The 26726-nt window shown below is 31.3% G+C and overlaps 1 protein-coding gene across 4 annotated transcripts in view; it reads left to right on the top strand.

Moving 5' to 3' along the window:
* The first annotated feature begins 4251 nt into the window (after positions 1 to 4251).
* Positions 4252 to 26726, top strand: part of LOC106476339 (cyclic AMP-dependent transcription factor ATF-6 alpha-like) — a 39360-nt gene continuing 16885 nt past the window's right edge. For 3 of the 4 annotated variants that reach the window (XM_022381254.1, XM_013937000.2, XM_022381260.1), the window contains exons 1-7: positions 4252 to 4527; positions 20299 to 20369; positions 21217 to 21399; positions 23210 to 23516; positions 24655 to 24914; positions 25542 to 25619; positions 26240 to 26347. In XM_022381254.1, coding sequence (XP_022236962.1) covers positions 4437 to 4527; positions 20299 to 20369; positions 21217 to 21399; positions 23210 to 23516; positions 24655 to 24914; positions 25542 to 25619; positions 26240 to 26347 — 1098 coding nt within the window. In that variant the 5' untranslated portion in view covers positions 4252 to 4436. The remainder of the gene's footprint in view (positions 4528 to 20298; positions 20370 to 21216; positions 21400 to 23209; positions 23517 to 24654; positions 24915 to 25541; positions 25620 to 26239; positions 26348 to 26726) is intronic. The other variant, XM_022381257.1, reaches the window with a different exon arrangement.

Here is a 26726-nt window from a genome sequence, read left to right on the forward strand (position 1 = left end):
TAAGAATTGTGGTAAAATAATACCTTTTGTTAATAAACACTGATGTTTAGATGATAATGTTTCTCATAAAGTTTATTATTGTTTCTCACTATCGAAAGTCTCACAAGCTATTATCTTTGATATCCTGAACTTCAACAGGATGTAACTCACATTTAACATATAAAGCCACTCCTCCTCCTCTCTTAAGTACTATGTCCCTATTAAATAACCTATAACCCTGTATTTCAAAGAAATTTCTGTCATCAAAATCGTCTATATTTAACCATCTTTTAGTTATTCCCATTATATCAAAATCCTCCATTCCTACCAGCGCTCTAAGGTCATCTATTTTATTTCTTATACTTGTAGCATTACAATAGTAACAATTAAGCCTACCCTTATAACTACTTCTATACTCATCTCCTATGCTAAACTTTTCTCTACATCTATTTTTTTCTTTTTCCATATTCTGGTCCTTACCACTGTCTAGTCCCAGTTCAAAAATTCCCTAACAGCTGAGTTAATAGCCCTTGCAAACAAGCCAGTCCCTATCTTAGTTAAATGTAAATCATCTATTCCAAAAAGTTCCCTTCTCTCATTACTGATCCTACAAGTCCAACTAGCCAATCTGCTCATCTTTACATATTAACCTAAGTCTAGCATTTAGCCCTAGTGGCCTACTTATACGTTCATCTTCACAATTAATTCTCGGCGGTATCCCTGACACAGTTGAGTTATGTCCTTTTCTTTAAATCCCTTTATCAACCCCTTGTATATATCAATTAGCTCTTCTGACCTACCTACATCATTAGCCCATACGTGCACAAACAAAACTGCATTATTGCTAGCCTCTTTATTATGTCTCTTACTCTATCAGTTATGTTCTTCACCAATGCCTCTGGGTAGTATAATCTAATTCTTTTCTCCCTATTTACCCCCAGACTATCCTATTCACATGTCTTGTCAAAGAATCACCTATAACTATAATCTCCTTAAGTTTATAATTCACGTCTCTCTTTGTCCCTTTTGTTTTCCTTCCCTTCAATAAGTTCTTCATCTGCACAAGCCAAAGACTGAAACATGCTCATTACAATTAAATCAACTACTTTTAGTCTGAGCCATATTAAAGAGAGGGTAGAAGAAGCAGCTGCACCAGGGCCCCAACTACTTGGGGGCCCAACAAAAAAAAAATTAGAATTTTTATTGCATTGTATGTAATTGTATTTATGGGGGGGGGGAAATGCTACTTTACTGCCCCAGGCCGCATCTGACTTAAATCCACCCCTGGTTTTAGCTCTAATAGTACTGTTTCTAACTTTCTAACAAAGCAATGACAAGTTATCCTAGTTTCAAAACCAAAACCAATCTATATTGTTAAGCACAAGCTCATGCTAGTGATGTGTTAATTTTTTATCTTATGTTATGTGAACAAGAAAGACTCACCTGTCTGAACTAAGCGAAAAAATTAATGGACATAAATACTAGTTACTTGCTGTGCTATCTATCTGTTTCCTACCCCAATCTATGATCGAACTACATTATAATATGATATTTTATATATATCATTGTCGCTTATACTGCTAGACTAGTTCTTAGGATTTAACTTTATTTATTACTTCCAGCTGTACGCTCTTTAAATTAACACTGCATGATCGACAGTTGCTTTTATTATAGAGCTAAAAGCTATCTGGGCTTGTTCTGGTCTATATTCTTTGTAATCTGTTCCAGACAGAAAAGACATAACGTTATATGCATAAGAATAGATTGTTATTTTTCCAAGGACGACGTAACCATCAGTGATTCCCATTGATCATAAGGAACGTTGTAGCTTTTAAACACCACGTGACCTTCTAGTGGGAAATTTGGTGCCTACTTTCATCCATAGTAAGTTGAACTTTATAAAAACGTTTTCCATAGTGAATAACACAGAACAATGGTTAGCTAGAGTAAAAGGAGGTTAACGACTGTCTTTAAAAATATCTATATTAAAACAAGAAGGTAATAAACACCTTGTGTGCCTGCGTACCACAGATGCAAAAAAAAAACAAAAAAAAACAATCCTCCTTAATGTCTAGTGACTAATAAAATCCCAGTAAATGGCTCAAATAACAACTTTAAATCAATATGACATTTTATACCTTATACGTAAAATGATATACACACATTGTTGTGTTACGATTGTAAATAGATAATTGGGTTCGTTGTATTTTTACATTTTGTCCACCTGTTTTTTTTTTCACAAACTCATTTATATTCAGAGAATTCAGAAATACTTTGTAATATATTTATTAGTTGAATCTCCTGTTATTCTGCGAACCTATCTTATCACTCTTGGAGGAAATTTGTTCTACCTAAGAATACCACATGTTTAATGGTATTACGCTTTTCCTAAAGATAAACCCAACCATTATATACTGAGCCAGGTGATTTTGTGCCTGAGGTTTTGTATAAACACGCATTTCACAAGCGTCGAGTACAAAGAAAGCTGCATACATTAATATCGGATATATTATTTATTCATTGCCACGTAAATTAACTTTCAATGAAAAATAATCAACTTTTTTAAACAAGTCATGGACACTTACAGCGTTTCATATAGTATATCTTTCTATGTTGGTGCAAAATACTCAGCCGATTTTATTGTTGCCTTGTGAAATAAAATTTTGAATAATAATAATACTAAAATACGCACTTACAATTTCAGCGAAGTATGAAAATCAATAGAATAAATAACCACTCACAAGAATAGAGAAATATACTATGGTAATCGTCTACTGTTAGAAAACTCACTGAAATAGTTTCAGAAAACCACGCAGAGACAAAGTACAATAGTGAACTTGAGAAACAATGAAGAACAGCAAACTCCAGAAACGATGAATCCTCAATGTGGCAGTTTCCAATGTTATAAGTTTCACAAACTATTTTCCAACTAATATGCATTAGTAAACCACATGATTTTTTTAATGGCGGAAAATAAAGGATTTAGAGAAATTCATTAGAGCGAAAATAGAAAGGCTCTTGAATCAATTTTAAAACTACTCTATGACATACTCAATACTGCATTCATTACTGTTGTCCAGGTTTCAGTAAAATATTCAGTGGCTTGTAAAACTATAATCATCAGTAATAAAACCGAGAAACTTATAAATATACAAATTGTTTACTCTAATAAAACAAAAGATTTCCAACTAGGATAACAGGACTTAAACGACTTTTCATTTCTGCGATGCTTGAATGGCTTCGAAGAGCATATTTTGATAGCAAAGAAGAACTTAGAAAATTTTAAAGTGTGGAAATATTGACTTTCAAGAATCAACTTAAAAATAGTCCTACAACCTTTGCAGAAGTTTGTTTAGTAGCTGGGTATAGACTTTGGCGCAGTACATCTAACCGTTTGTGCTGTAGGTTTGGTACTTGAGTGGCTTCGAAGAGAAACATGGCCAGTAGCGATGAAAAACTGATAAAATCTCCCCTTCTCTTTCAAGAATCAACATACAAATAGTCCTATGACCTGCACAAGAATTTTTAGGAGGTTTGCCAAGGTTTCAATAGAGTATTCATAGCCGCTTTTTCTGTAGACTTGTGAAACAAGAATAATATGACTAATAATAATATGAAGAACAAATGGGTGAATTTTGGATTTTGTCTAACAATCGGAAAATCAACTTTTTTGCTATTATCAATATTTTAGCAGCCTTGGCCATTGAGATAGAAGGTCTTGAATGTTATTTCAGGAACAAGTCTGCTGTTTAAGATGGTTTTGACTGTATGCTATATTATAATTTTTGTGAAATTCGTGGGCAATCCCTATTAGAAACCACTCTTGTGGTTCATGATTATGTTTGCAAGAAGAGAATTCTCCAACAATAAAATTCCTTGAAGAACTGAAAAATAAAAGAAAGATAACTAAATTTTAAATTTCTAATGAAATTGATAAGAAAACAACGCAAGTATTTAAACACTTAAACGCAAATTCCACATAAAATTGGGTGATTGTATATTTTATGTGAAAATATTAGACATTGGAAATAAATAGCATATAATACTAATAATGAAATAAAAAATTCAGAAGACATACAAATAATGTAAGCTTTGTCTGTAAGGAGAGTTTTGGTACACCATTGCTTTAAAATTTTTATTGAGCAATATTAGTTTTTAAATCTAATATTTTTGTAAAATAATAATTTTTTTTTACAATAATGATTTCAAATGAAATCCGGATTTTACAACAAAAATTTATTTTTCCTGGCCCTCTAGCGGCATGCTGACGTTGTCATCGGCACGCCCGATTCAATAAACCTAAACAATATTAAAGTTAGGGCTAAATTAATGGATGAATGTTCAAACTCGTGATGATTTTGCTATCGTAGAATGTGATATAATTTGACCGATATATTTGCTTAAGGCTAAGCGCAGTTGTAATCTTAAAGTATTTTATTAAAGAAGAAATAACCACCATGAATATTATATGTGCAAGTGATCCCAGTTTTCTAGCCAACAACATGTTAACAGCAGACGATTTCAATCTTGCTAATGCTAGTAATACCGGTAAGATACTATTACTATATTAGTATTAAAATTGTACCATTGTAATTTATATTTAGTTACTCTTAGTCTTAGTTTTACTGTGTATTCAGTACCCTAACTAACGATCTGTATAACAAGCTACCAATAAAGTGTATAAACTTATCAATATAATAACTTTAATATTATACTTATAAAATATAAGATACAATTCCTAGAGGTTTATTAATAATATTTTTATTATAATGATTATCGTGTTATATAGTATTAGATAACATAAGACAGTTAAGTTGTATGTTACACTTTATAGTGCTTAAGTTATAACTTAACATTATTGGTAAGTTCAATATCTTGTTGGGACTTTATAAATAAATTCACGGTTGTATTATATCAGTTTATAAAGATTTCAAGGTAATACTAATCTTGTATTTGGCATTGCTAAAGTTTTTTGTTTTTTTTCCATTTGTGTACATTGATGTTCATAATAAAGATCTACCTTTCAATTGCTAAATCAGCAAATACTTTTCCCATAACAAATTCGTGTACAATTTTATTAAAAAGTCTAGAAACTTGTATGTCACATGACAAACATTTGTTTAAAGAAACATGTCTCATGTACATCAGTGATCTATATTCTTAACAAAAACTTTTTCCAGAATAAATCACGTATAGTTCCTTCAGAAACATTTAAGTTCAATAATTACTAACAACTGATACAATTTTGAGATTCTATATTTAAAAAATACAAAAATACATACATGTAGAACAATGACTAATAATTAAATGCCTATAACTTTAGAACTAGATATTTTGCCTTGACCAAACTCATGCATAGTTTGCTGAAGACATTGGAAGAGTATCACACAACCAACAATAAGTGCAGTCTCCATATTCTCCACAAAAGTAAAATCAAACGTGTCTCATGTGTTAGTGTTCTGTGTTTCAGTGCATGTAACTTTGAAATAAATAGTTTTCCCAGACTAAATTGTATATAATTTCCTCAAGACATACATAAGAATGTATTGTCATATGATATTCATGTTTGTGGTAATATCTTCTGATTCTCTGTTACAAAAAGAAATCATGTGTCTCAAGTAGAATAATGACTGAGGTACCAAGAGAAATGTATGTGTAATTTATATATTGCATATTTCATGGTTCTTTCATCTATGTTTCTCAGGAAAATTATAAATGGACTTACCACTTTATAATACCACTAATATTTGTGAATTGTCAAGTTAGCTGAGAAATATACTTGTTGATTTGTTAAATGTACATGATAAAATACACCAAAAATAATATGTACTGTTACGTTAAAGGTACACTTTAAACTTATTAACACTGTTACCACGATAATGACATATATCGCTATGCTCTATGTATAAAAACAGGTAGCAGTCTATGAAGTGCCAAGTGTAATTTTGCAACTTAAGTTAGATTGACAAATAATAGTAACTTCCAATAAGAGTAAGCCATGTAGTTAGAGCAAAACTCCAACTTGGCAGTCAGTATAGCTAATTAAATATACTTTTCTGACATTTCTGCTCATAATGATTAGAATGCATTGTTTCATTCATTAAGTATGTCAATGATGCTATATCTACAATGTAAATAATCTAAATGATCAATGACTTCTTTCTTACCCATGACATGTTCATTGTTGTTAATAGTGAATTTCTGTAAATATGTTAATATTATGCCTTTATTGATGATGTTTTTAACTTTTTATACTCAGTTTTTAAATAGGATTAAATTTAAATTTTCTTTTTTATTCCATTTGTGTAAAACTTATAACAATTTATAATCTCCCTTTCATTTTAACAAATTGTCAATTTATTTATTAAATCTATTTTCCAAGTAATTACCCCTGACTGTTTTCTTTTTGAAAAAAAAAACAAGAGGTCAACATAATTTTAATATGACAGTTAATCCCCAGAATCATCCTAGTAGATTCCCAGACAAATTGGAAGAAATGTTTGGTCTTCCAGACCAAATTTCTTTTTGGCTTCATTAAGATATTTCAATTGCCTGTTCTATTTAATGAAATATTTTCATGAAATGAAGAAAATGTTATTTTTCTTCTCATAACAAAGAAAAATGGAAGGAATGTTTGGTCTTTTGGATCAATTGACAGATGGCATTTATTTATGATATGCGTAGAGTTATATGTACGAGTTATCACAGTATAAGTCACATTAACATTTTTTCATGAAGTGAAGGAAAAAAATTTTCCTTGTGAGAAACAATTTTTATTGCAGTGCAAAACATAGCTCTTTCATAGATTAGCTCTTTGTCAGTGGTGTCATTCAAATGTAGCATTAATCAACCAACATTTACCAATAAGTTGAGACAAAAGGCTGTAAAGATGTTTTGCTATAGAAAATTTTAGATACAAAAACTTTTTTTTTATCCCTAGTTAAAGCTAGGAAAGAATATTTCTCATGCAGGATTAATTTGTAGGATACCTTTATTGTTAGATAAGTACATACGTGTATGAATATGAAAGGTTACTGCCACCTCGCTTGGTTCTATGGTATGTTTTGAAATGACAGTTGGCTTCATTGACAAAGAACCAGTCTAGCTTTTTCATTTCTAGGTTGGACTGAGCAAATTATAATCTTTTTTTTTTAAAGAAAAATGTATATCCATAATTTGTCAATGGCACATAAACACGAAATCAATATACTTCTTACTCTAGTCAAGATAGTTCATTTATCATACCAATAATTTTGGTTTTAAAACAGCCAACTTTTGTAGAACTAGTGACATTGTGGTTAAATTTTTTTCTTTTTCTATTTTGTCTATTTATTTGCTGGAAGGGAAACATACTTTTTAAAATTAAAATAAAGATGACTTATACAATGAATAATATTTATTTACATAAACATTTCAGATTGTAGTAAATCCATCTTCAGCATGTTATACAGAACAAAAAATGACTAATATAAGGATATATATACACATACATACATAAAATGAATTCCATACTTAATACAAGAACTAGTTGACAAAATACATGTTAAAATGTTAAGCTTATGAAAAAATGAATAGACTGAAAGAAAGAAATTAAGGGGACAGAAGTAGGTAGCAAAGGCAGAGTGAGTTAAAATAATTTTAGTTGTAGGGAGTTCAGACTGTTAAGAACAGGTGATTTTTTTATAGATTAAGATACTTTCTTTGGTGAGAAGTTCAACATCTGATTTACCAGTGACTAAGATTTTAAGTTAATACTGTGATTAGTATCCAGTATGTTATTTTGGATGGTAGAATTACAAGGATATGAAAGTGAAGTACCAGTCTTCAAGAATACTCCCATGTGTTTTTAGGAACATAAGCAAGGTGGCACATAGTCTTGCCAACATAGAAGGCCTTACAGTCACCTCAAGTATAATTATACATAAATCAAGAATGTATAGGTGTCAGAAGGTGGTTTTTCTATTGGAGTAACTGTATTATATGAAAAAAGATCTGAAAATATATCTGTTTATTCTGGCTAATGGCATTTGAAAATTACATATAAAAATTATGAAGCAAATGTACATTTTTTAAATAAGATTTTTTTATTTCTTTTATCTATGTAAGGAAAGTATGAGGCTAAATTTCTGTGATGCATTCCGAATATGAGTTTTAATTTTTTTTTAATATTACAGTGACCTGTTAAACATTATGTGTTGTGTTTTTTAAAGAAATTATGCATTCTTAAGCATAGGTTAGGCAGTGGTTTTAGTAGGAAATGTATTGTGTTCACTGTAGTTTTTATGTTGTTTTACAACATTGCTCATGATGTGAACTCTCTACACTTTCTGTTTTTATGCTACTAAATGCCAATATTTGTTTGAAAAGGCAAAGTATACTTTTTTATATCAATTGTTGCAGAACAATAGTCTAGGATAGCAAAGTTGGTGCAAATTGAAGTTTTTCTTGACTGCAAAAATGGGTGTAAAATTGATACCCATATTAATATGAAGGCATAGATGGAACTCCAGTGTCTTCACCATGATGAAGTCAATGATACCTGTTATGTTACAGATTTTAAAGAAAAAGGTGATCCTGAATTTAAAAGTTTTCAAAGAAATTGCATGAAAACGGAACATGGGGAACAACTTAAAGATGCAAAACATGCACATAACATGAAATACATTTAAACCATTAGTAAGTCAAGAAATGTAAAAATTAACTCCCCAAGTTGTAACAAAATAATTGCAGGAAATAGTAATATTAATTACATTTAACTGTCAAAACAATTTTATTCACTAATAAAAGATTGGTGGCTGGGTTTAGATATCTTAAGTAATAATGAATCATGAATGTAGGCTAATTTAAGTAGTGTTTTTATTTAATTTCACTTTTACTTACTCATAAATTTATATATTTATAATGAATAAATTTTAGTTGCAATAATATTAAAAATATATGCAAAAACTTTCATGAATTCACCTTGCGATGTCTTAGTAAAAAGTTTCAAGGTAGATTTAGTTTGTGTAATTTTGTTTTGTTACATTATGGCAAGATATTAACACTAACAATTCACAAACAAGAACAATGTAATAACTTTATTATGGATAAAGAAAACAGTTTGTTTCTGAAAACCAACAGTAAAATCTTTTACAGCTTTCATAATAAGGAGAATTTGTTTTTAAAACATTTAAGACATTTCGATCACTGGTAGGGTATAATCATTCTCAAGTACACAAGTTTTAACAGTAAAGAAGTGATTGAAACGTCATATCTATTCTAAAAACAAATTTTTCCTTATTTTAAAAGCTGGAACTTGTAATCAAATAATTATCTTTTATGTCCCATTTATCTTTAACAAAAACATGGGCATGTTTTTTGCAAATATAATCTTATAGTTTAATGTTTTAAATTAGCTAACCCAGGATTACTTTTTTGCCACAAAGTACATTTTATCATCAGATTCCAAAATTTTATCAGAAATGGTGATAATTGATGATCACCAGCATGAATGAGCTCCTTGAAAGCTTTACAAATGTACTGCATTGAAGTAGTAAGCCTTTTTAAAGCTGAGTAAAAGAAATATTGCATTATTATCAGTTCATGTGAAAAGCTCTACTGTGTATTTATCTGAAATACATTTGTATATTGTACAATCTTGAAATGTTGTTACTGTGGAGCAGGTTCACAGCAATCCTCCAAATTGCATTTGACTGCTGTCATATCCTTTTTTCTCTGTATTAAGACACAAAACATAAAATCAGTCTTTTCAGTATCCATGAATGTATGGAACACAACAGGTATCACTGACTTGATCACAATGAAGATGAGGAATTTCGATGCTCACAAATTTACACTCATGCTTGCTGAGAAGAAAAATTTCACCAATCTGCACCAACTTTGCTACGACTAAAGTAATGTTCTGTACCATTTTGTATGCTTGTAATAAAATAATACATAGTCAGTAAATAAACTCAAAATGAGACTATTAATAAAAAATTATTGTTTAGTAAAATGCATTATTATAAAATGGAGTACTATCTTATTACTGAGTATAATAGATTGGTCCCATAAACTGTGTGGAATTTTTGAATTACATTTGAAAAATGTAATAATTAGAACATTGAAAATTTATGTAAGCTATTGCTATAATAATTTTAAAACGTTCATAAATAATTGTTTCATATTAATCATATATTGAAAACGATCCTTTTACCGACTTAGGTTTTGACCAGGAACATTCTATTCTCCTTTTTTTTATCTTCCAACTGAGGAAGTTTTGCTGAAGGAATGGCACGTGTTGGTGTATGATTTCAATAACACAAGACAAATTAAGTTTTTTTCACGACTACTGAGAAACTACACTAAAGCAGTTCATTTGGCCTTACAAGTTACAGTTTGTTTTTAAGGAAAAAAAGAGTCCTATATTTGTTTATTGGCAAAAATATAATTCTAAACCTGTTCCTGATTCATACCTCTAAGCTAACTCTGGAATTTCAAACAAGCAGGTATATTTATGTGAACTGACAGAGGAAAAAGCATAAGACTAATGAAATTTGGCCTTCAACTGTGCTAGACTTAATCAGATTGGGCTACCATACAAGCATTTAAAAGATCTATTTCAAGTTAACTTAGGTTAATATAAAGTGTATTCACAGCTTTAACCATGTACAACACTGAAACAAGTAAAAATATTTCAAAAAAATGATAAGCAGAAGTGTTTTTAATACGTTTTTGGAAACACTCGGGTTCTTTCATCAAATATATTTCGCTATATCAGTTTGTGTAGTAGTCAGTAGTAGTGCTTAGTACAGTGTCAATTTTTTGCTGTCTCTATCTTTACTATTATACGGTTCTAGAATGAAAATGCAAAAGTTGACTAATATCTAATCGCCCTAATACTAGCATTTTTCATTTACTTTTCTTGTTTCCAAATAATATTTCAATTTGCTAATCTAAAACATGTCAAACGCAGCCACCACAAACGGCTCGTTCGTTACTCTTTCTCAAACATCACCTAAAACTTCTGTTGAGTAATATTACGCGCAAATTTGAGACAAAAAGAATTCTGGGTTTGACAAATGTTTTATCATTGATTAGATTTTTACTGTATTATAAATAAATATGGCGCTCAAAAAAAAAAAAAACCGTACCGAAGCCACTGTTCAAAAGTGAGTTTCACTAAGATAACTGTGCTTTTGATACAGCCTACTGGCATACTCGTCTGTCGTAATACAGCTCGAGGCTCTTGCTAACCTTGATAGAACAACTTTCGCCGAGTCTAGGTTGAAAAACCTTGTTTTTGTAGAATACATTAGTTACGTCATTGAGCATTTATTTAGTAATTAAAACGTTATTTTGTATTTCGTTTCAAAATTTATTTCTAGAAAGAAAGAACAAAGATGACTAGATAATATATTAAATCAAATAATATTATATCTATAGTGAATAAAAGTAATTTATCTTAAATGATTTTAAAATATTTATATATAAAAGGTGACTGGTACTTTGAGCTTTTGAGTTGGAATCATATCAGTTTCTTGTTGTTATTTTTATGATAAAAATACGATAAATGGTATTGCATACACGAAACTTATAAATGGCTTAAAATTCTGGTAAGACTGATTGATTCGTATTCGAATAGTAGTTTCACAGATACTTGTATGGATCGGACAAAAGGTAAATTAATTTTTATGTTTATAGATAAAACCCTAAAGAAACTTGTTCACCCACGCATTTCCTACCGCGTAATGTTGAAAGGTGAACGACCTCAAACTTTAAAGCAAAAAAAAAATTGCCCCTGAAGTTTAGCTCAGCACTTTTAGAAGCTAAAAACTGTTTCGAGATACAGTCATTAAAAGTTTGATTAAGAATGTTAATTGAAAGAGAATATCTGAATAGACTCGTGTAAGGTATTTGTTACAGATCCAGGCGTAAGAAGTAGGGAGAATATGTTATCTCACACCTCTACGCAATGAGCTCGTCATCAAACTTGTTCTGAGTTGTTCAGTTTGTAAAGTGTTTCGTAAGAACACTATTATACACGGTACATACATACACTTGTGGCGTACTGTATTTGTGCTTGCGTATATATCTTATCGTTTTCCATGTCTAATTAATGTTTGCTTTTTGTTATTTCGTATTTTAATTGTTTTGCTAACCAGTTAAATAAGGTTCAATAATACAAATACTAAAAGACAAAACCATGTATACGGCAACCTATAGCATAACAAATAAATTTCTTAACCTACAGAGTTTATGTGGTTTATTGACACTAAAGTCGTCTCTAGTTTGCTAAAAAAAAGTATTGCATTTCTTCGATTCTTTCATATTCGTGCAAAGTAGTATTTAAAATAATTTAGTTCATTTTACAATATTTCAGTAATAAAAAACATCTTAAGAAATTGTTTATGCTTAAATAACGCTTTTATTTCTAAAATATAATTTAATAGTAACATAGAATAATTTTATTTATTGTCAAAAACTTGTAAACAGTACTAACATTTAAAATTTGTCAGGTAGGTTACAGCCTCTATCTTGTCGTTTGTTTGGTTGGTCCATGGCCATGAACGTTTGTTCAGTTTATCGAATACTGTGAAGTTGAAATAATATAGTGACTATTGAAGCAGTAAAATTTTCAGACTAATAATTTAATACAAATGTCCCTACCATTATAGAATACGAAAAATGAGATATCCATCATTAAAAGTAGTTCCAGAAAAATAGTTCCTATTTCGGTATTGTTAGGTTATACAAGTTAGGCCTACAGTGCACTTGTCTTATAGATTAATATAGAACATTGATGTAATTTTTTTTTACGTTTTAATTATCGATATTTCGGTATATGATCCAATTTTTAATAACAATTCGTGGAACCATCGTTAATGTATAAAATTTTGTAATTTGAGCTAAAGTTCTTAATTATTTGAGTTTGAAAAATATGGTTAAATCATAATAACGGTTCTTGTTTGATTTTATAATAAGTTTATCTAAAGAATTGAATTTAAAATATTTAGTTGATTGTATTGATGATCATTGGTTTTTGAATCACGTAAATATTAGTGGTTCTTATATTTCGTGATTCATATTCTCTATATAAAATATTGCTATTAAAAATGCAGTTTTCATATTTGACCTGTTATACAGTCTATCATGTAATAAAGTTACATTTATTTAAAGATTACTTAAATGTTTGCTTGTAAAAGTTAACTGCACGTCATAAAATGAAAATAGTACAGTCAAAGTTAAAGAGCTTGCAATTCTGTCACATCTGTTACACTCCAATTTTCCATATTTATCAAGTATAATGCTTAAAATAACTCCACTAATTTTGGCTTATATTACTTTTTAGCGTAGTCTTTATAATAATGCAAGAACAAGTTGGCATAAAATGTAAACAGTAAGTAAAAATTCTAAGTGTTACGTGTATAAGTGTCATATCTGTTGCTATGGGTTTTTTTAAGAACAATTCGTACCGAGAGGTGAAGTCGTCACTTATTGAGTTTTGTTTAACCTGTTGTCATGGTAATTGTATATATCACTATACTCGGTGCATGAAAATGGGTCGCGTTCTAAATACAGCGCTTCTAAAAATGTTGCACCCCCCCGGTGGATCAGCTGTAAGTTTACGGACTTGCAGTGCTAAAATCCGGGGTTCGATTCCCAGAAGTAGCAGAGCGTATATAGCTCAATGTGTAGCTTTGCGCTAAAACAACGACAATCTGAAACTTTATTAACCTCATGATTTTAGAAGAATAACTACGTTTTAAACATTCTTCACGTAATTCAATAAAACACGGCCAGTAATTACAGCATTATATATATAGCCCGACTGGAATTTTTACTTATGTTTTCTTATTTGATTGTCGTAACTATTTAGGCAATAATTTAACTTAAATTGCAAAGTTATACTTTACAACTCATACCTCTTAACGTGAATCACACATATTACAGCCTCAAAGCGCGATCTAGTATTTTAGGATATCTGGCTTAATGGGTACTAAATTATCTATTACATGACGCTCTCTTATTTCTCGATCGAATCCGCTGTTATTTGTGGGTTCGCCTGACTGATAACTGTTGGGAAATCGGTTTTACCTGAAAATACCAAGTGATATATATTTGAGAGAGTAATTTAATCAAACTTTATTAAGAACTCCAGTTTGACTGTGTAAAATGTTGTGCATACTGATCATGTTTCCCTGACTTATGTAAACTAGTGCTATAATTTTGTTATCATTGTATACACGTGAGTGATCCTGGTGACAATGTTATATATAAGGTGTGGAAGCGTTAGCAGGTTTGCTTAAGTTCAAATAACCTTGTGTAAAAATATAAAAGTAAGCCAGAACAGAGGAAAAAAGACAAAGAATAATAAGTTTCTTCCTAACTTAACATATATTAACATATTTCGAAACGGTATTTAAACTTGAGATATCTGTTGTAAATAATTAAAAAAGTCTGTAATATCGTTAAAGTATTATAATAGTCAATAACTTAAACAAATATGTCTCTGGCAGACAGAATACCGAACAAAGTCTTGAACATTATTCACATGATAGTGACCAGGTGTCCTCATTTGTTACCAATTACGTTGACACCTCCCAATCGGTACAACGAGTTGTATGTTCCATAGTTCTAACAATCATGTACTTCATCCTACATCATGGTCACGAGCTGACCTACATTACAGTATTAAACATTCATTCAAAGATATCTTTTCCATACTCAGATATTTTTTGGTATCTGGGTCTCTTCCAATGTTAGCCACTCGTCCACAGGTTACTATTCATTGAATGACATCACGCATTTCTCCTTGCATACACATTATGTGATTTTAGCACTAACACCTTACAGTCACACATGGTTGAGTTGTACGCACAAAAGTGTAAATTAGCTTTATAAGTGCCATTGTTTCCTTTCCCTGCACTTTCACCTTTCCTTTATTTATCTTTCACTCCTCCTTTATCACCCAAAAATGAAAAGAAACCGTTAACATTTTAGCTTACTTAAACCTATAGGTATGGCAGTTAGCCAGTATTAGTTCTTTGAGTCTGTAATTTTCCAGGTACGAGTGTGGCTAATTGACTATGGATCTATGAATCCATCGCAAAAAGAAATTGCGGACTGCATTTTGGGATAGTGGTTGCGTTTTAAGGATACCTCTCAAATCCGCTATTAACTTAGACAAGAGTTGGGGTGGGCACTGTTGAGTAGTTTCCTTCAATATTAGGGAGGGCTAGCGTAGACGGCCCCTTGTGTAGCTTTGCGCGAACATCCGAAGACAGACAATCTTGTCCGAGTTCAAGTGGTGATAGTCATGTTACGTACCTGCTTAAAGTCTAGTTTCTTAGGTTTTATAGAAGCTTGTTTAATATTGAAATAATCTTAAAGCGTCTGTATCTAATGAATACAGTTTATATCAAATTCAGCTTTTTAATTTATTGCTCCCCCTTAAAGTTTTCTACCCCTGGAAAACCTGGCTGTGCCACTGTAAATATGTCATATCATGACTTCGTATAACATGTCGTCAAGAAAACCGTTGATCTGATCTTATTTTACGTTATCTTTGTTCCTTTATTCTCGAAGTGGATGGGCAGAGCAGAGATAGTCCATTGTGTAGCATTGCGCTTTACAACAAACAGTACTCGAAATAGGTAATATGAGGTTTCACTGTGTACTGTAAGCACACACTGTACTATTGATCAATGAATGTAAGGGTGGGCATGAAACTTATGAACAAAAAGCAACTGTATGTACAATAAATGTATCGGTTTGGTTTGTGTTTTACATGTCATTAATTATACAAGTTGCGTTATCAAAGTGACATGTTATGTCAATGTATAGTTTTCCTGCATAAACAAACGAACAACTTCTAGATAACTGTTTTATTTTATACGATCATCTTTACTGTAACGATTGTTCTCAGAAAAGTTATTATAAACCAGTACCCATTGCGAATGAATGTCATTCTCAGAAAAATTTTCTTAAACCGATAGGTACCCACTGCAAGTTTTGTGGTCAGTGATTACCACCTTGTTTCCTGTTCTGATCTAATCGTACTAGACTCATTTGAAGTCATGTACAGATCACAAATACATATTTGTCATAAGAAATAGCATTTTGGATTCGAAATGCGAATATATGGATTATTGATTGAATTTTTCGTTTCGAAGATCTGTCTTCATGAAAAAAACAGTTCGGATTGTCTAGTCCAAAATAACGATGGTTCACTGTACACTGCAAGTACCGTACTTGTTCGTTTTGTTTTACACGTGTGTCCAATTTCATTATACTGTTTAACAACAACTCAGTTTAGTAAGAGTTTTATTAGTAGTCTGTAATTGAATCTCTAGTTATTTATCCGATAGCTCAAGCTTTTATTCTGTTTTACCTGCTTACACCACAACACTTGTGTTTCAGCTGAACATTAATAATCTTGGATCTTTCACACCTCCGGAAATAGAACGTGGGCATACAGACAATACTCGGAGACAAAACACTATGATGATACGAAATACAGAGGAAGACCACTAAATAGACATGAAAAAAATGGAGGTGGAGGGGGGGGGGGGTTGCACTGCAATTTTCAATCCTAACGACATCTTATTTGCACATGTGCTAAACGTCGAGGTGAAAGATCCTTTCCTTAAGCTCGTAGCACACCACCCCAAGGGTTTTCTCCGAAGTCCTGAACTGAGTAAAGGGCGTGTTCAGTGGCACTAAGTTTCGAACCCTGAACTTTCGGTTCATAACTCCACACACTAAACACAAGGCAAACACCCCTCCCAATGAATTGATTATCCACTTTTTTGATTTTTTAAAACATAGAATTAGTTTACTATTTAACGTTATTTAGTATGAGAGACGTCAAGGTAGATGAAAAATGAGCAGGTGAATTTTTTGTTTTGGAGCAGGTGAAGCACCATGAGCCTTGACGCGCGACTGAAGTTGGACCCTCCGAAGTAAGGGGAGTGTCCGAAGGTTTCCTGAGGAAACCTTTTGATTTTTAAATGCTTTCCCCTTCTACCTGATGGGACGTAAATTTTGGTTGAGTTTTGGAATAATTAAACTACATGGTCGCCTCAGAAGTTCCCTAAAAATTTTAAGAAAATATATATACCTTTCGTAAAATAATGAATTTCATCTGTTGTCCTAGATTAATTACAAAAACTACATGTTTGCATTATTTACTGTAACAAAAAAAGCAATTGTAATATTATTATTTTTTCTTTATATAATACAAAGCAACTACGTTAAATTTATTTAAAAAAACAAAAAATTGCCAATGCTCATGAGACGAAAGTACCTTTTGCAAGATTATCCGGATATTTGTCAGTTCAAACCGGATGGAGATTGAACCCAACCATATGCATCAAAACACCATCTTCACGATTTCCGCCAATACCCCATTATCATGTAAATCGAGAAAGATTATTGTTCTGGCTGAAAGTTTTTGTTGTTGTTGCTCTTATTATTAAAGTATGCACAGTGTACTAGGTATATTTCGATCGGGCGAGCATATTACTGGCCGAGGCTTACAACAGGTATGTAAGTCAAGGATATTCGGTACGGCACACGTAAATCCGTTTTACATGTAAAGTAACAATGTAGACGGAGTGTATTTTGAATATGAAAAGCAGCACGATTTTTAGATAGTCAAACTGCGTGCGTTTTAGTAGTGCACCTACTCCAGAGAATGGGGAAAGTCAGTGCGAATAATAGTATAATTGTTTCACGATTTAAAACTGACATTTTAATGAATAACTGCCAAGTAGTAGCGCAATGTCGTAATATATATATATATACAGATTTGGACTTTTGTTCGGTTAAATATACAGCAAATGTTCAAAAGTTTGTCGAAACCAGATGAATCACTTGCCTTAAAAATCGTGCACACAACTCACGAATTTTGCACTTATAGATTATTATATCGATCTTGTATTTAGCAAAATATTTATTAAGAGTACTTTATTTCTTCATTTTAGCAAAACTTAAGAAATTGGTTTGGTATAAATAGTAATAAATTTTCTGAAAACGGATAGTATTATTTTACTGCCACTTTCGACTTTAAGTAAATTCTGCTCTATTTTATTATTTGTATAAATGTATCGAGTTTTTAACGTAGGGTCTAATCCTTTACTTCAAACTCACACATATCTGAAATAAGCGTGTTACTTATAATTTAGTCCAAGTTGACGTTTGTTTTGTTTTGTTTTTTGAATTTCGCGCAAAGCTACACGAGGGCTATCTGAGCTAGCCATCCCTAATTTAGCAGTGTAAGAATAGAGGGAAGGCAGCTAGTCATCACCACCCACCGCCAACTCTTGGGCTACTCTTTTACCAACGAATAGTGGGATTGACTGTTACAATATAACGTCCCCATGGCTGAAAGGGCTAGCATGTTTGGTGGGACGGTGATTTGAACCCGCAACCCTCAGATTGCGAGTCGAGCGCCCTAACCATCTGGCCATGCCGGGCCCCAAGGTGACGTATTGGCTCTTCAGCACGCAATTTATTTCGTAAGCTCACGTGTAAATAATTCATTCCCGGTATGGATAAATTCAGAAACAATGATCAGTGTATTGAAGTGCACATGTACGTTGTTTATTTATTTTTTAATATTTCACTTAATCCGAAATGCTATGAAAAGCAAGCATTAAAAAAATTGATCTGCTGTTTCTTGCGTCATTTTCTTCCACAGTTAAATGATAAATCCTGATAATGTTTATGTTGTGCCTAACTTGTAATGTGATTTCCCTTTCCAATGGTTACTAATCAACTATATAGCTTACCATTGCAAAGAGTGTTCTCTCTAGGCTCGTTTCCAGGTATTGGGATTTAGGTCTTGTAGATCTGGGAGGGTCAGGTTCAAATTGACCTCTTCCTCCCTCCTGTATTATTGAAATGTGTATTCTTTCTATTCATTTAATGTCACCTAGACTGCGTGGCCACACACACAATCAATCAACTGCCACGCACTTAATTATTCCAGCCGTGCACATCCTCAGTAATAGTGAGGAGTCTCAACACGTTGATGGCGTTAATGACCCTGGCAGTTGATAGGCCTAAAGCCCCAATAACCAACTGGTAGCATTGTAAAGTGACCTAATGATCCAATACCCCCCTCTCTCCAAAACCTCCCAAAAAACTAGTAGTGCACATCTGCACATTGCTTTTGCCTTGATACTGGTGTACATGGAAAAGTTCATTCCACACATGGAGTGAAAAAATTAGAAGGAACATTAATTACAACACCTTAATTCTTTATAGATGATATTTTTTTTTATATGGAAACATTAATATTCTAAGAGGTTAATAAACTTTCATTTTGAAGCATATACTACACAATGTGACATATAGATTAAAATTACACCAGAATGTTCTAACTGTCTGATATCTTTCATTTTTCAAAATGCAACATTTGTAATACACCTTGGTAAAATTCTGCTTACTGATTGAAGCTTAGTGTTTAATATAAAATTTAGGAAGTCTTTAAAAACATTGTCTGAAATAATAATTTACTATACTCATGCTTTCTGAATGTTTAAACTTCATATATGTATGTGTAACAACCCAAATATTGAGGACTGAGTTGCCTCTGGTACACATAGGGTAGAAAGTCATGAGAAGCAAACAGCTCTTCTTCTTTTCCTTTTCAGTTGGTCTTATAACTACTTTGAAAATCTAAAATTAAGCAGTGAATTTTTTTGTATTAATACTTGATAGCATATCACAATCTTTTTTTTTTATGTCAAGTTCTCTAAGTCCCCCTGTCCTTATTTGTGGTACTGTTATCAAGAGGATCTAAAATGTGCCTAAAAGGTCATCCATGCATGCATGATGGGGGCCTGGAAGTAGGTTTTTCAACATCATTGAATCCAAACCTGACATCAGATTTTATGTTCTTGGCCCCCCTCTCAATATTGAGGGAGCCATGTTTATAAGTTTGTTCATAGCCCTACTCAAAATCTATTAGGACCAAACATGGCATACGTGCTCAGGTACCAAGGGTGAGTGTCCTTTGGGTTAGCTGTAAAGGTAATTGGAGCTAATGTTGGAGTTTATTTGGTACATTGGTGCCTCTACACATCATGAAGGGGCTTTTGAATCCTAAAGCAGAGTAAATTATTTTATGCCAGTGATTTATAAAATTTTTAGTGAGGATAGTAATTAAAATATATCATGATTGTGCACGACATTTGAATGACTTTTTATGTCTTAAAAGTTTTAATGACTTTAATATCTAAAAACTTCTGTGTTTTATTATAAATGTGTAAAGTAATGAAAATTAAAAAAGCAGCAAAATGTGTAATTAATAGAACATGTCTTATACTTCAGAAATTGATGATGATTTCAACTTTGTTATGGAAGAAGAGAATATGCTGGAAGAAATAAGTCGGGAATTTGAGGTAGGGATTTTTAATAAACATTGTCATCTGAACAATAGTTCTTTTAACTATTTATTTTTTCATAAATGTTTGTTCAGGGCTATGTATGTGAACTAGTAACAACCAGAACACAACACCCAGGTTTGCATAACTTATCTAATCATTATTATCTGTTCAGATTTTATAGTTTAAAATCACTGATACAGTGCCTTTAAAATATGGCTACACATCCCAAATTAGGCAGTTGTCAAATAATTTTACCCCTTCTCAGTTTTAGTAACACTCAAAAAGAACAAAGCAGACTTTTGATATTGAGAAACTGCTATTAATATGCATAATATTTTTAGTGATCTTTGATCATCAGATGTAACAACAGAAATATAGATATCTGAAATGATCAGCTTAGACGTATTAACGTGTATAAAAAATTATCCATTGTTTCATTCTTTCTGTACAACATTTATTAACAAATTTTGGGAATTTTGTAAAATATTAATTTTTAAAAATTATATTTTAGAAATTAAGTGTGTGAAATTTGTCAAAGTCGATGAATAAAAGTGATTATGTAGAACATAAGAAAATTACTTGAGGTTAAGAAAATACGTAACTTTAAGATTGCATAATTTGGCTCAATATGTATAACTCAATAAATATTTACTGTATGATTATTATTCTTCAGGAAAATAAAGGATCATTTGCTTTCCTGAACAAGAATAATCAACTATTTGAAAGAGTTTTTGGGTGTTTTATGTAAAATTCATTGCACCTTTTGTGTGTTAGCTCTTATATCAGTACTGTATGACTACACATTGTATAAGATTATTTGTATTTCCTAAAATGACACTAATTTATTGTGATTTATTTTCAGTTTCCAGTTGATGACTATATAAAAAATATGTTGACATTAAAACAGGGATCATTTGACCTTCTTAACAATGGAGAATTGACATCTGAATACTTGACTGACTTACCTGTAAAAGAAGAAACTCTTTCACCCAGTTCCACACCACCACTCTTGAAAAATGAAATAGAAGAAGTATGGAGTGATGATGTATGTTAGTTTAATATCAGTTTCTTTAGTTAGCTGAAACTTACTGCAAAGCAAAGACCACATAGTTTGAAATAACAAACAAATTTCTTGTTCTAATGTCATTTAAACATGATTATGTGTTAATAAATAAACTTAGTATTCCAAAAATTTGTAATTTTGAAGTCTAAGTTCAAGAGAGGTCCAGTTCAATATACACTTTGATCAACGTGTGTTATTGGGTTATACTAGTTTCAGAGAATTCCACTCCTCATCAGTAACCGTGAACACAAATTAACCAAAAAGAGATAAGCTGGACCTATATCATAGTGAAAAGTATCAAACATATTGTTGGTGTGAACATGCTTTGTAGTCACTATATAGTGGCAAATTACACTTTTTCTTCACCTATCCAGTATATAGGTTTCCCTCATAGTGACTACAAAGCTTGTTCACACCAACAGTATGTTTGATGGTTATTTATTGATGTAAAAAAAAAACACTTACTGGCTGAGGTACCATGTTGATATGTAAAGGTTTTATTAACCCACAAGATTTCCAACTCTTTGAATAGCTCTTTGTCAGGTGAAACTACAACACTATGTCCATGTTTCTTATTTTTATTTAAATGATTTCTCTATTCCTCTCCTGGTATTGTTAGATCCTTGAGTCTTAGCAACAATATGAGAATGATATCTTGGTTTTGTCACACACGTAATTTCTATTTTTTTAAATAATGTTTTAGTTAGTATTTGATTGTTTTTTTGTTATAGAAGAAAGCCACATTGGGCTATCTGCTGTGTTCACTATGGGGAATCAAACCCTGGATTTTCGTGTTGTAAGTTTTTAAACTTACTGCTGTTCCATCGAGAGACTACAGTTATTGAAAAATATTCATAGCTTTTTATGTTATCTATTATATTTTTATATCATGTGAAGATAAAATGTTGAGAAACAAAACATGAAATAACAAACTATGGACTGCAGTTTAAAGCCGTGGGATGCATCCCTCCAAGGAGGGTGCGGAAAGTCATTATGGGAGCATGACTATAGGAGCATAAAAATTACTTCTGAAAGTACAAATTTAAAAATAAAGAGGCTTTGAAAACTACAGTACAAATATTACAGGGGAAATGACATGTACAGTATAAATATAAATAGGTTATATGAGGATAGCACAACAAAACACATGTTTGGAAAAGGTGGGCATAAAAAAATGTTTATGTATCACTGATTTAGAGTCATACAACCAATAATATAAGCCATGGACTGCAGTTTAGAGGCTTTTCAGCACAGTTGTTTGATGATTAAAATTTCACTGAATCAATGTTTTGTATACTCATTCGTATATCAATAAGTTGAACATTGTATGTAGAAAGGAATCCATCACTGGTTTATATAACTTTCATATAACCATATCCATCATTTATAGTAATATGCGGAACCTCTAGATGTAAGATAGATAGAATTAAAATATATATATATATATACAATAATTTTTACATGGGCATAGACATGTTATAGTGTTATTTTTTCCTGTTTGTTTATTATATGTATAGTATTTGATATACATAGATTCCAAGTAGCTTCGTAGCTTAGAGAGTAATGATATTGTTCACACAGTTAAGTATAAGGAAGCATTCATGAAGCTGCATCACCCAAGTACCTCTATATCAATAAGTTCAGAGTTATTTCTTTCACACTATACATTTACTTATTTATTAGCATCATTTCCTGTGCACCAAAGAAATCTTATAGAATAACCTAATATGTAAAGTGTACAGCTTTTTTTTATTTCGCAGCTCCTGAAATTCCTGGTTTTTTTAACTTGCAGGGTTTTCCACCACAAATTAGTATACCAGGAAACCTACTGGAACCGAAAGTTGAAATATACACCCCTCCAGACTCACCTCCCAGTGGCAATCCAGACTCTCCATCAAATTCTTCAATACAGATTGTTTATCCAGGTCTGAACAGAAACAATCCAAACTGTACATTGTCAAATTCATCCATCACTACTTTTACTATGGCACCACTCATAACCACATCTACTGGATCTACAGCACAGATACACACTCAGCCTGTGCTCATCAAAAAAATTGATTCTAGCAGAATTTCAGCAACTTCTAAAACCCAAAGTGGTAATATTATATTAATTACAGACATAAATAAAGATACTCAGATGTAATTTATAATTATTATATATGTACTTAAAGCCAAAAGCAAAACTGTGAATTAATACACGTTTAACATGGATGGGCACAGCACTGGAAAAGTATGAAAAGCTAGACCTATACAAGTTACTAATTTTTATGTCCAAATCATCAAATTCTTGTACTTTATGTGTGCTGTCCTATAGATTTATGAATAAGTAAGGGTAATTCAATTGGTTTGGATGTACTAAGGTGTGGGTTACATATTTTATGTTATCTTTTAATTCTCTTGATTATGCAATTGAATTTTTTGTAGGGGCTGCTATCTTACCCTTCATTAGGCAATAACAGTAAGTGACAGATATGATTTAGATACAGTAGGAGATAGGTATCCATGTTTTGCAAATTTAGTAGAATATTGATTATGCATGGGACTTACTTTCTCATACCTTTTTCTATGTATTTAATATTTTGCTTTATTATGCAGGGAATTCTAGAATTACTGTCATTCTTTTTGTTTTTCTTTATTTTAGTTTTGTTCAACATCAACAAGTTTAATGATACATTAGAACAACTGACTTATCAATCATTTGACGTGAATGCTAATATTCTGTACCAATTTTTATTAAACTTTGCATTTACTGTTATATATCCTAGTATGGGATAATGCATGTTTTACCAATATTCATTAAAATTATGAATCTATTCCAACTGTATGAAACACACCATACTTTCTACCTGAACGTGTTGTTTTGATAAAATCAATACAAAAAAGGAAACTATTGTATAAACCTTAAAAATCTATTATTGGTAGTTAAATTAACAACACAGCTATTCCATACTAAAAGTAATTTGGTCAAAAAATAACAAATTCATATTTTTTATGGGTTAATGGTTTTGTGTGTCTAATTTATTATCAAGTGTCATATTTCTATAAGTTTAACCCATTGACAGCTGATTTGCTGTATAGGATATGGTCCACTTCCAGCAATTGAATGCAAGTTTGCTGTATGCAGTTTACGACTCGCAAACATTCCACGCACATTTAAAGCAGTCAAAGGGTTAAATTACATACTTTTTTGATGAAGCTTAAAAATAGTTATAACTCTTTTTTGTTATTATTTAGCTCAACCAGTTGTTTTAACTCCAGAAGAATTTGCAAAATTAACATCCCAAAGAATTGTGAATGTTAAACCAGCAGTTGCTATGACACAACCTATCAGTTCAGTTACAACTCCGCAGCTGATAAAAAAAGTGGGTTCACCAGGTGGTGGTGGCGTTGTGTCCATATCGAGGGCCCCAGTTGTGACATCTACCTCGGGTCTTAGCTCAAGTAATAATGTCGACCTCCTGAAGAATCCATTATTCAAGAATCAAAATTTGGATGTTAGTAAATATACCTTTTCCTTGTTGTTAGTTTTTTTCTAAATGTTAAAACTGATTCCCTTTATTTTTATAGAAATGTATCATTTTTTAACAAAAACATTTTTGTGAATTACATACATCTTTATCCAAAAAAAAATGCTTTTCTTAAAATGTTTATGGGCAAATATCAGGCTGGTCTCAACCATGAGATTGCTTACAAGGTTATAACAGGATAAGCTGCTATTTTTAATGCCTTTAAACACTTTAAGATATCTAAAATAAAAAAAAGGGTTGTATTTGAATGATATACAGTGCTTAGCTTTCAACAGTAAGCCATGATGAATTTGCAAAATATATTGTAATTTGATTTCATTAGTATCTAGATAGCATTTGTATTATATTTTTATCTTATTAAACATTATAACTTTAATTTGCTTATGTTCCATGAGAATGTTAACAAAGTGACTCATAATTATGGTTGATATAAAAAAAACAACATGTTTTTGAGTCATCATCTCAAAATTTCTATAAGTGCATAAGATTAATTTCATTTTAAGGTAATAGCTAACTTGTTTATATTGTTGTAGAATGTGCATTTTCCTTTATTAATTTTGTTTCTGCGTTTCAATATTTTCATTGCTACTTTAGGAAAAAACCCTACGTAGGCAGCAGAGAATGATAAAAAATAGAGAATCAGCATGTTTATCGAGGAAAAAGAAACGTGAGGTAAGGTGTTGTGGAGTTTAAACAATAGGTGCCTGAATACTTGTGTTTATACAGGAGCATATTCTCTTGTACAGTTTCTTGCATGCATCATTGTGACTATTTTTTCCAAAAGAGTTCTTTAACAGAAATTTTTGACAATTTTCTATTCTTTTCATTTTATTTATTGTTTAGACAACAGGAAATAAAAACATTAAGCGTATTCAGTTTTGATTGAAATTCAGTGTTAATAGTAAAAAACTTTGAACTTTGATTAGATACACTTGACAAATTAAGTCTCATAATTGAGAGATAAATAACTTTTAAACTTAATTAAGCATGTATAAAAAAGTTTTATGACATTCAACTAAGGGGTCTAAGATGGGTGGTGTGTGGTCTGATATTGTTTCAATTATCATTAAGAGTGATATTATTTATATACATAAACTGATGTATATAAAGTTGTTTCATTAAAAGTATAATTTTAATCTGCTTTATTAAAATAACAATTTTATCAAGAAATTTTCATTAAATCTTGGTATATATCTTTTAAGATAAATAATAAAGGGGTTTATTTTAATTAAATTAATCAATCAGATATTTGATAAAAACCATGTTTTTCCTTACCTATGACACACCTTCAGTACCTTCAGACATTGGAAGGAGAAGTGAAAGTTTTAACTCAAGAAAACAGATTGTTAAAAGAAGAGAATTCTCAGTTAAAGCAGCAAGTAGTAAACTTATTTCAGGAGGTAAATGGTTTTATATCATATAGAGAAATTAGTTTGAAACATATTCAAATTCTTTTGACATGTGAATTATCCAGTTATGAAAAATTATGAATTAACAAATAAAAAAATGATTTATATTTTATATTTATTTTTCTTTCAATAGTTAGGAATAATTCACTTCCAAGAAAATATTTTGTATAAATAGTAATTCAGTGATTTGCTGAGAAACGATGCTAGGACTGTTATCTTCGTAGATGTGAGGGGGCTTTTGAAAAAAAAATTCCCTTCTCTTAGCATGGATATTGTGCACTTAACCTTAATTGTTCATTTTACAATCCCTCGATATTGTTCTAGTTACTATCATTTGCCTACCATAGCTGAAAGGTATACACAGACTAGT

The sequence above is a fragment of the Limulus polyphemus genome, unplaced genomic scaffold (assembly GCF_000517525.1).
Source record: "Limulus polyphemus unplaced genomic scaffold, Limulus_polyphemus-2.1.2 Scaffold155, whole genome shotgun sequence".
Lineage (NCBI taxonomy): Eukaryota > Metazoa > Arthropoda > Merostomata > Xiphosura > Limulidae > Limulus > Limulus polyphemus.